This window comes from Chenopodium quinoa, unplaced genomic scaffold (assembly GCF_001683475.1).
Source record: "Chenopodium quinoa cultivar QQ74 unplaced genomic scaffold, ASM168347v1, whole genome shotgun sequence".
Classification (NCBI taxonomy): domain Eukaryota; kingdom Viridiplantae; phylum Streptophyta; class Magnoliopsida; order Caryophyllales; family Amaranthaceae; genus Chenopodium; species Chenopodium quinoa.
The window spans coordinates 5,660,472-5,671,910 of NW_018743212.1; the positions used below are offsets into that span (position 1 = coordinate 5,660,472).

Genomic DNA, 11,439 nt, shown 5'->3' on the forward strand with positions numbered 1-11,439 from the left:
TTATACTTAATTAAACAACTATATTGAAAAACTCTTTTCATGTTCTCATTTGTCCAATTGATTGTATACATGTAATGACTTTTTTTTTTTTTTTTTTTTTTTTTTTCTTCTTTGAGTTGAATCTCATACAAAATATATTAAATAATGATACTATTGTTTATAATGTATGCCTAAACACTAATATTAAACAAATAGAATTTCTGCAAAATGTCAGAGATCATTGCTGAACTTGATTCTGTTGATCTTCAAAAACTTGCATTCTGCTTGAAGATAATGATCTTTCCCTACTAATGATCTTCCTAAAAGAGCTCATTCGAAAGCTTGACGACGATGATCCGCTTCCAGCATTAATAATCTTGCTAGGATTATTACTATTATTGCCTGAGTTTATTACATCCTGAATATTATGTTCAAGACCTTCTGAAGTAACAACCACTACCTCGGTCAGGTCACTGACAATGGGAGGTTCTCGGTCTAGCGGGGTTAATAGAGGAGACACCTCAGACCGACAAATCGGGCACGTTGCTTGGCCACTGAGCCACTGATCGATGCACGACGTATGGAATACATGATTGCAGTTGGGTAGACGCCTAACTTGCTGATCCTCCTCCAATATGCTTAAACACACAGAGCATTCAATGTGTTCGTCATCATTTTCCATCTGCTTGAACAGAGTTGATGGTAGCAAACTGATGGCTGTTGGATCAAGTCCGGATTTTGCTGTTGTGGAATCACTGAGCTGCACCAGGTCAGGGTGGATGAAGGTTAAGGTGGGGTTACGGCGTGGGTGGCGTAGGACACATCTAGCATAAATGTGAAGAAGTGTTACTAGGAGGATAACGAAGCAGAGGGATAGTATAGCTGTTACCATGATCTTGCTGTTAAGGTCATAGGTGATTCTTTTGGTGGCGTCGTGTTGGTCTCCGTCCAAATTCATGGCTTGATTCGAAGACGGGAGATGACGGGGAGAGATTTGAGTGAAGAAATGTTGGAGAAACTTGGAACTATGCAAATTTATATGCAATTCAGTTGATGTATGAGCTTTGTTTTCTCAGAATGTGAAGGGAGAAGGTGACTAATATTTGTAATTCTTTGAAAATTGATCCATAAAAACGATTGACTGTTGACCCTTTGAATGATGACTTGGTGTGATGGACTTCTAACAACCTAAGTTCAATTCTTTGTGTAGTTTTAAGGCTTACTTTCGTATGAATTGATATTGGGGATTTATTGACTAACTTATAATACAAGCTATAGGCTAAGTAACCTTCAAAAATCTAACAGTTATTTGAATGGAATACATACTATTTGTCTTAAATTCATTCATTCTTGACGTAAACTATATTTTCTATTTTGGAGTCAAACACTCAAACTTCATAAACATTGAAAAACAACATTCATATGAAGCATGTTCAGAAACATTTTTAGGGCCTTATCAATATTCAAGTTGGTTTCATTTAAGGGTCATATAGGTCTAGGAATGGCAACGGATCGGATTTGGGTCGGATGGAGCTTCACCCGCATCCACCCGAATCCACCATCCGCTCCACCCGCCACCCACATCCGATCCATCCGTCATCTGCGGGTGCAACGGGTGGATCGGATGCTTAGCGGGTGATAATTGTTAGGATTTACATCGATTTCAATTAAGAAAAACACTTAAAACAATGTGTGGGAACAAATCCTAAAATATATGATTAAAATATAATTGTAAATATCAAATACAATTCAATGTATCACAATCAAGTATTAGATATATCTAAGAAATTACTGAGAAATTACAAAGATTACACTAGTGTGGAGATGATCAAACTTTCCTTTTCTCCAAGCCGTTAATTCCAAGCATGAACATGAGATAACCGGTGTCCCATAAGACTAGTACCTTGATACACTGTCAAAGGCATGTAAACACTTTCCTAAAGAGGTTTATTTCCCCCACACGGTGCTTGGGTTAAACCGGAAATCCTATTTGAGATACAATTTGATTAGGGGATTTTTATCCTCCAATCACCGTCTGACAAGTGGACCAACCAGGTTCCGCCACGTGTCCTTCACGTAGGCCAATAGGAGCCTGCCACGTGTCAATCACAGATACGTCCTCTGCGGACCAATTGAGACACGCCATGTGTCCACCCATGCCAAATGGGAAAACCGGCCACCAAGGCCCAATCCTGTTTAGAGGCCCGGTCAGCCCTAGGTTTACCCTAAACCTAGAGAGTGGCACGCTTCTCAAGACTATAAATACTCCTCTTAATCCTCATTAAGAGGAGAGAGAAAAAGACAGAGAACTCTAATAACACACGGATTATACATTAAACACTCTCACCTAGAGAGACTAAACCACTTTAATTTCCGCACTCATTACTCCTTAATCAGGTACTAACTTGACCGTTGGAGGCGGAGCTCTCAGGAGTCTCCGTTATTTTGCAGGTACAGGCGGCCGGTTCCAGTCTCGGTGTTGTAACTCTCCCGCAGGACATCAGAAAAACCCGAAACATTTGGCGCCGTCTGTGGGGAGAGTACCTCTGAGATGGCATCCAAGTCTGTACCGACTCCTGAAGAGAGGCGTCCCCTAAACGACCCTCAAGTTCAGTCGGACCATGACACCGAAAGTGAATTTGAAGTGGAAACTCATACAGCTCCAGACGGGACCCTAAGGGCCCGACGTACCCGTCATACCGAAAGGAGGGAACGGGAGCATCTTCAAACAGGAAGCGAGCCAGCAGGCGCACCGCCTGCTCGGCAACAGCCGACTGATGGGTCTGCTCCCATCACAAGGAACGAACTCATGACCTTCATGAGGGACTTCAAGGGAGAGATTCAAGAGTTGATCAACAACAAGCCGCCTGCTTCAGTCAGAGAGCAGTCGGCCAAAAAACCTTCCACTTCACTGAAGAGGAAGCCAGTTCAAGGGCGAGAGGCGACTCCTCATCCTAAATCCAAGAAGCGGGAGCCACTTGCTCTTGATTTCACAAAATTCCGTTATCCTACGGGAAATAGGAAACCTGTTCGTCACATTCAGGCGGACGGGTCGAAGAAAACATACACAGACGCTCGTCTGCTGTTAGAACAGAAGAAGAGTGACCGACTGTCAGAGTCGGCCTCTACTTCAAATTTTCAAGAAAGTTTACAAAATACCTCGATGAGGCATACTCAGTCGTACCATGAGAGTCAGTCAGGCGGTACCTCCAGTCAGTCCGGCTTTCATAGTGCCCAGGCGGTACCAAACTTACCATTTGTGCCGCAACAACAGTATTTTATGCAGCCACCTCCATTTGGTGGACCTGCAGCAAAAAACGTCCAACCTATGGACTGGCAGCTACGGTTGCTTAGACTTGGTGAACAGCCGTCGGCCTTCTCCAAGGAAATTACTGAAGCCGCTCAGCCGGCCAAAGTAAAAAATGTACTAGTAGGCGCCTATGACGGCACTACTAACCCAGAGGACCATCTGATGGCATTCACCAACCTGATGTACCTTCAAGGGTTGGATGATCCCACTTGGTGCAAGTGTTTCCCAGCGACTCTCAAGGGAATCGCACAGCAATGGTTCGGCAACCTGCCGACTGGTTGTGTAAACGGCTTCAGGACGCTTGCTTACTTGTTTGCCTCCAACTTCGCCATGAACATCCCTGCGAAGAAAACGACCCTTGATTTGGGAACAATTCAGCAGGGCGAGAAGGAGGGGCTTCGTTCTTACATCAGGCGGTTCAACCTGATGAGAATACAGATTCAAGGGTTACCGGATGAGGTAGCTTATACTGACTTTTTTAGAGGTCTCAAAGACGGGTCTACCTTCAAATTTGACTTAGTTCGAAAAAGGGTGGCGACTCTTCAAGAGGCCTTGATTGAAGCAGAAGCCTATATACAGGCGACTGATCTGTGTACGATAAAACAGTCGGACGGGAAAAAGTTCGACAAAAGAGAAGGACGACAGAAACAGTCGTCTAACAAAGAGGAGAAAAGAAAAGAGGTCTGGGCGGCCGATTCCTCTAAACAGCCGGCCCAGAAGAAGAAAAAAGAATTCAAACCATACTCCCCAAAGTATGTGTTTAACAAGGATAACCAGTTTATCCTAAAAGAACTAAAGGGACGGTTCTCAATTGAGAAGCCGGTCCCCATGAAGGGTTCGGCAAACAACCGGAACCAAGACAAAATCTGTGCTTATCATGATGACGTTGGTCATCACACCAATGACTGCATCAGTCTCATGCGGTACCTAGACCGCTTGGCTGAGCAAGGTGATCTTGACACTTATGTCAAGAAATCTACGGGGAACACTTCCTCAAAAAAGCAGTCGGCCAAAAAGAATCAACAGGCCGACAGCTCCGATACAGATGATGCAGTCGTCTACACCATTGCAGGCGGCTTCTCAGGAGGCGGCCCCACTATTAGGGGCAACAAAGATAATATAAGACGGTTAGATGTAAATTCCGTTCACCAAGAACGGCCGTCCAGATATACATTTCCTGAGATTGTCATCACTGAAGAGGATCTAGGAGGGGTAAGGGGGCCGCATGACGACCCTCTCGTTATTGAATGTAAAGTGGCCAACCAGAGAGTTGGCCGAATCCTCATAGATACCGGGAGCTCCTCAGATCTCATCAGCAGCAAATGTCTGTCAAAACTGAAATATCAGACGGACTGCATACATCCGGCCTCTCACCCTTTAATAGGTTTTGGAGGAGGAGTCGTCCACCCACTGGGACGAGTAGATCTACCCATTCGCCTGGGCGAAAAAGGGGAAGGACGACACATGGTAGTCCGGTTCCTAGTAGTAGAGGAACTCTCGGCCTACAACATGATTCTGGGTCGACCAACCCTGAATAATTCCAAGGCTGTTATAATCCCGTCTCTTATGCTGCTTAAGTTTGAGAGGGATAATGGAACAGTCGGCTCCCTAAGGGGAGATCAGAGGATGGCCCGAGAGTGCTATCTCTCGGATGTCAAGCCCACTGTTATGGCCACTGGGTCAAGTGGAGAAAAAACAGACCTTGACAATGTCAAGAAGAGTGCGCCTGTTCACGAAACAGGCGACAAAAAGAGAAAGGCGTCCCAGACAGAGTCCGCAAGAAAAGCAAGAAAATAGCAATCATTGGCAGAGGAGCGGCCGGATGAGTTCCGCCCTCAGCCGGCTGGTGAGCATGCGGAACTGATCTTAGACGACTCACGTCCTGACCGAACAGTCAAAGTTGGGACGACTGCTCTGAGAAACCTTGGTGACGACTTTCACAACTTATTGAAAGAATACAAGGACATCTTTGCATTTGAAGTCCATGAGATGCCAGGCATTAGTCCTGATCTGGCAGTACATAAACTCGCTGTGGATCCGAAAAAGAAGCCGGTACGGCAAAAGAAGCGGAACCATGGCGAAGAAAGAAGTCAGGCGGCAGCCGCCGAAGTTAAAAAATTACTTGATGCAGGGTTCATTCGGCAATGTTACTTCCCAGACTGGGTTGCAAATGTGGTTCTTGTTAAAAAGCCGAATGGTACCTGGCGAATGTGTGTAGACTACACAGACTTGAATAAGGCGTGCCCCAAAGACAGTTACCCTCTGCCTAAAATTGATAGCCTGGTCGACTCAACAGCCGGCCATGCTTTGATGAGCTTTATGGACGCCTACTCTGGTTTCCATCAAATTCCTTTGTGGAAGAAAGATCAGGAGAAGACGGCCTTCGTCACTGATCAGGGGTTATACTGTTACACTGTCATGCCGTTTGGTCTTAAGAATGCCCCGGCTACCTTCCAACGAATGATAAACACAGTGTTCTTTGATCAAATTGGGAGGAATGTTGAGGCATATATTGATGATATGATTGTCAAGACTAAACTTCAGAAAGATCATCTGACGGACCTCCGAGAAACTTTCGCCACACTCAGGCGGCACCATGTCATGCTCAATCCCAAGAAATGTGTATTTGGAGTTGAGTCTGGGAAATTTCTCGGATTCCTTATCAATCAGAGAGGAATAGAGGCGAACCCTGAGAAGGTGCAGGCGGTCGTCGACATGCAGTCGCCCCGTACCGTCCGAGAGGTTCAGAAATTAACAGGTTGTCTGGCGGCCTTGGGGAGATTCCTAAGCCGATCAGGCGACAAATGCCTATACTTTTTCCAGGCAATTAAGAAAAAGGCAAGGTTTGAATGGGGGCCGGATGCTGAGGCCGCCTTCCAGAAATTGAAAGTTCACTTGCATTCCTTGCCGAGGCTGGTCAGCCCTTTGCCCAAAGAAGTACTTTACATGTATTTGGCCGTCTCTGATCATGCGTTAAGCGCTGTGCTCCTTGCTGAAAGGGACGGCTGTCAGCTCCCGGTCTACTTTGTCAGTCACGTACTGAAAAAAGCCGAGTTGAGGTATCCCCTAGTGGAGAAATTTGGTCTTGCACTCTTCATGGCTGTAAAAAAATTGAAGCCCTACTTTTTGGCACATGCAGTCGTCGTGTATACCGACCAACCAATCAAGCGGCCCCTTACCATCATGGAGTCGTCAGGACGAATGATCAAATGGGCCATAGAAATTCAGAGCCTCGAAGTTACTTTCGAGCCTAGAAAAGCAGTGAAGGGGCAAGCCTTTGCTGACTTTATTGTAGAGATGACTCGTCCTCCTGACTATCAAGTTCCAGACCAAGTCTGGAAGGTATATGTGGACGGAAGCTCTACTTCAAGCGGTTGTGGAGCAGGCGTCGTATGTCAATCTCCAGAGGGCGACAGGTTCGAGTATGCTCTACGCTTCAGTTTTCAGGCTTCAAACAATGAGGCAGAATATGAAGCTTTACTAGCCGGGATCCGCATGTGCAAGGCGGCAGGGGCAAGAAAAATAGACGCCTGTTCTGATTCACAATTGATAGTAAGTCAGTACAATGGCGAATACGAAGCAACCCATCCGGCCATGATCAAGTATTTACAGGCGGTCCGACAAGCAGTCGGCTCCCTTGAGGATTTCCATCTGATCCAAGTGCCGAGATCAGAAAACAACCAGGCAGATGCACTGTCAAAATTAGCATCATCCGCCTCCTCCGATACCCCCGAACTGTTTTTTGGGAAGTAATGGAGAAGAGAAGCATAGAGGAAAACCCTATTGGAATCCTAGACAGAAGCTCAACCTGGATGGATTCAATCAGGGCATATCTGACAAACGGTACACTGCCGGATGATCCTCAACAGGCGGCAGCACTGAAAAGACGAGCCACCAATTTTGAAATTATAAAGGGAGAACTTCACAAAAGGGGGTACCTACAACCCTTCTTAAAGTGTGTTACTCCTGAAAAAGGACGAGAGATACTAGACGATCTCCACTCTGGTTACTGTGCTTCACATATAGGTGGAAGGACGCTTGCTCAAAGGGCAAGGCGCCAGGGCTACTTCTGGCCTACCTTAGAAGCTGATGCTATGGAGATGGTGAAAAAATGTGACAAGTGCCAAAGGTTTGGCAAATTAATTCACCGTCCGGCTACTGACCTCACTACCATTCATAGCCCACTACCGTTTGCTAAGTGGGGCATGGACATTCTGGGTCCATATACGCCTGCTACAGGCGGCAGAAGGTATATACTTGTTGCCGTTGACTACTTCACTAAATGGGTAGAGGCGGAGGCTGTAAAGGGAATAAAGACGAAAGATGTAATTTCATTCATTTGGAAAAACGTCATCACTCGGTTTGGAGTTCCCATGTCTATGGTTTTTGATAATGGTCCCCAATTTGAGACGCCTGTTCTCAAAAGCTGGTTGGGTGACCAAGGAATTGCAAACTACTTTGCATCTGTCGGCCGTCCACAAGCAAACGGCCAGGTAGAAGCCTTTAATAAAATCATCTCAGACGGTCTCAAGAAAAAGATTGAACGAGCAGGCGGCCTATGGGCGGATGAACTACCACATGTTCTCTGGGCCATTAGGACGACTGAAAAAGGGGCGACTGGAGAAACTCCATTCCTCCTAACTTATGGTGCGGAAGCTGTCCTTCCAATAGAACACTATGAACCGACTCTTCGAGTAATGTTATATGACGAAGAGGCAAACTGGGAAGCCATGCGTCTGGCATTAGACTCACTTCCTGAAAAGAGGGGCAATGCTGTTTTGCGCCATGAGATCTATCGCCTGAGAATGACTAGATCATACAACAAAAAAGTACACAGGCGTCCACTCAAAGTAGGGGACTTTGTACTTAGAAAAATGGAAGCAGTTGGTAGGGCTAATGAGTCTGGCAAACTAACTCCCAACTGGGAAGGACCCTACCGAATCTATGAGGAAGTCAGGGACGGTACCTACCGTCTGGAAACACCAGACGGACAACCGTTGCCTCGAACTTGGAATGTAGATAATCTTAAAAAATATTTCTTCTGAATGATGTAAAGTAAAGAACTACTTAATAAAGTTCGCACTTACTATTCAATTTTGTATTACGAGGGGCATGCCGTCTGTACCTTTACAGTCGGCTACTCTCCATTGAGTTTTTTCACTCCATCTTCAGAGGGGCATGCCGTCTGTTCCTTGACAGTCGGCTACTCTCCATTGAGTTTTTCACTCTATCTTCAGAGGGGCATGCCGTCTGTTCCTTTACAGTCGGCTACTCTCCATTGAGTATTTTACTCACAATACTTAGCTAAAAAGATTAGGGCCTGGCCGACCCTGTGCCTAACAGGCGGCTACCCTTCTTTTACTTAGCACCTACGTTCACCAAGAACTTACCAAGGCCACAGGCCGAATGATCAGACCAGGCGCCAAGCCAACTGATCAAATCTACAAGACTAATACGACCTGTCCCAACATCATAGCAGGCGTCCGACGGCATCCCTCCGGATGAAATTCGTCGCAGAGAGCAGCTCCCTTTTGGGTGGAACATTGTTCTATAAACTAATTACACGGCACCTATACGACTGTCCCCAAGGGCAACCACGTAGCCGTTTTTGAGACGAGGATAACTCTATCACTAACCAAACCAGTGGTAGCAGTTGACATCTGAGTCAGATGACCGCCTGTATTACTTGGGATAAGTGCAGGGGGTACCTATTGAGTTAATAGCCAACAAACATTGGCGAATCAAGGGGACTAGCCGGCCTACGCTGCCTGGTACCTCTACTTCTCAAACATAAGTGGCGGCGACTGAGTAACTCCAACGTTAACTCATAGTCACTCCTTCAAACTTGGTATGGAACCTAAAAAGTTTGAGTCGTCCGCCTGTTTTAAACAAACAAGGGCACTCAAACCCCTATTCCTACTAGGTAACCTATTGAGTTAATAGCCAACAAACATTGGCAAATCAAGAGGATCAGCCGGCCTCCGTCGCCTGGTACCTCTACTACTCAATCTAGATGGTGACGAAGACTAAGTAACTCCTATGTTAACTTAATAGTCACTCGAACTTAGTATGGAGCCTAAAAGGTATGAGTCGTCCGCCTGCTTTTAACAAACAGGGGCTCTCAACCACTACTCTTACTAGGTTAACAAATTACGAGTTGAAAGCCAATATTGGCAATAAAGGGAAACAACCGGTTCCCGCCGCTTGTTATCCTACTTAATTCCTTGGCGACTAGGTAACACTATTTACTTGGTCGGACCGATTGAATAAATGGCCGACTGATCGCCCAGCTGGAAACAGACAACCAGTCGTCCAGGGGCATAGGCGGACCATCCGTACCTGTCTACAATCGGCCATGCAGAACAGTCGATATAGTGTACAATGCAATATCAAATATTCGACACTTAGGCAAATTTCAAGCAAAAAATGATATCATTAATGAAAATAAAAATATTCAGAACCCCGGCCCCCTGGCCGGGTAAATACAAAGCAAACGGCACGCAGGCCGTGGAAAGAATACATTAAGCTTAAGAAGGGGGCAGTTCAGTATTAGCAGTTGCCGCCTGGTCAGCACTCTTCTTGCTAGACTCGGCTTCAGCTGCATCCTCTTTTGATGCCTTACCCCCAAGTGGCACAAGCGCCACAACCGGCTCATCCTCAACCAAGGCTTCCTCCAACGCCTCGTCCTCAGCAGCCGCCAGGATCTCTTGATTGTATATTTCAGAACACTGGCGGTACGTTTTTTCCCACGAGGCAAAGTCGGCACTGGGGAAGAGGCGGCTCCAGGTCATGCGCTGGATCTGGGAAGAGTCTTCAATCATCTCTCGGACGAGCTCTCTCTTCTCTTGCTCAGCCTTCTCCGTGAGCTCTCTCTTCTCTTGCTCAGCCTTCTCCGAGAGCTCCTTGGTTAGACTCTTCTCCTGGGTCACCAGGCGTTCTTTTACGTTAGCCAAGGATTTTTCCATGGCATCGTATGAGAGTATCTTTTGGCGGAGAGGTTTAAGCTCGGCCTTGAGGTTGGAGACGGTCGCCTCCAGCTCGCTGTTCCGCTTCTGGGCCGCCTCTAACTGGGCCCGGATAGCGGCGGTAGCCTGCGCCTGATAATAAAGAATATCAATTGTCAGAACTTCATTTTGGGCAATTTGAAACATTGCCTTGTCACAGTTAGAGGCGGCCATAGCTTTTGCAGCCTTTACCTCTTTGTTTTTCCGATCAAGCGGCTTGCGAAGGCCGTTCACTCGGAGCAGGGCCTAAGTAAAAAGGGAACAGACGTCAGTTTCCAAACAAGATAACAGGCGTCCTGGAACTCAAATACAAAAAATGCTAAGTATACCTCAGCCAGGACCCCTGCAATCCCATCAAGGTCAAGGGTGCCGACACCCCTGACCGCCTCCCTTTCAGATGGAGGAACTGCTTTGATCATGGACTTGGCTACCTCTACCAAGTCAGGTTCCTGAGGGCCGGCTGCATCAAGCGTAAAAAAGCAAGTTAGACCTAGTCAAGAAGAAAGCAAGTGAAGGTTTTTACAAGTAATTGTCCATACTTCTAGGCGGCCCCGCCGGAGTTTTAGAAGAAGTGGCCGGCTGCTTTTCAGCCGCCACTGTTTTCCTGGAAGACCCAGGAGAGCTTGCAACAGTCGTCCTCCGGGCCTTGGGGTCCGGCTGTTGCGAGGAAGAAGCTCTTGGAGTGCCCGACTGAAAAAAAAAAAAAAACAAAAAAAAAAAAAAAGAAAAAAGTTAGTATATGCATAAGACAACAACTCCTAAAAGAGGAAGAGTTTCGAGGCCTACCAAGGGTGCCCCCTTGTTGGGGGAGTCGATACAGGACTGTTTCATGAGAGAGGCCCGCAACATGGCCGCCGCAGTCTTGGATGCTGTTATTTTACTCATGGCGTCAGCTGCAAAAAATAAACAGCAAAGTTAGTAAAAATCTCAAGTAAACAAGGCGTGAAAAACAGAGTATTTGTCAGGCCGGCTACCTCTAGAGCACCGACTGCTGAGGCCACAGGCGGCCAAAAAGTACTCGTCATAGAGCCACTTGAAGCTCGGGACGCAGTTCAGGGGTACTTGCTCTCGTACCCCTGAAGTAGAGTTCACCCTAGTCTCTACTTTGAAGAGTCCTTTGTCTAGGATCTCTTTTTTAGCCTTTGG

The 11,439-nt window shown here is 46.5% G+C and overlaps 1 protein-coding gene across 1 annotated transcript; it reads right to left on the reverse strand.

Moving 5' to 3' along the window:
* Positions 1-21: 21 nt before the first annotated feature.
* LOC110734140 (E3 ubiquitin-protein ligase ATL41-like) lies at positions 22-1,148 on the reverse strand. Its single transcript, XM_021914191.1, has one exon. It carries the CDS (start codon positions 935-937, stop codon positions 218-220), a length of 720 nt encoding a protein of 239 aa, XP_021769883.1. The 5' UTR covers positions 938-1,148; the 3' UTR covers positions 22-217.
* Between the last annotated feature and the right edge of the window lie 10,291 nt (positions 1,149-11,439).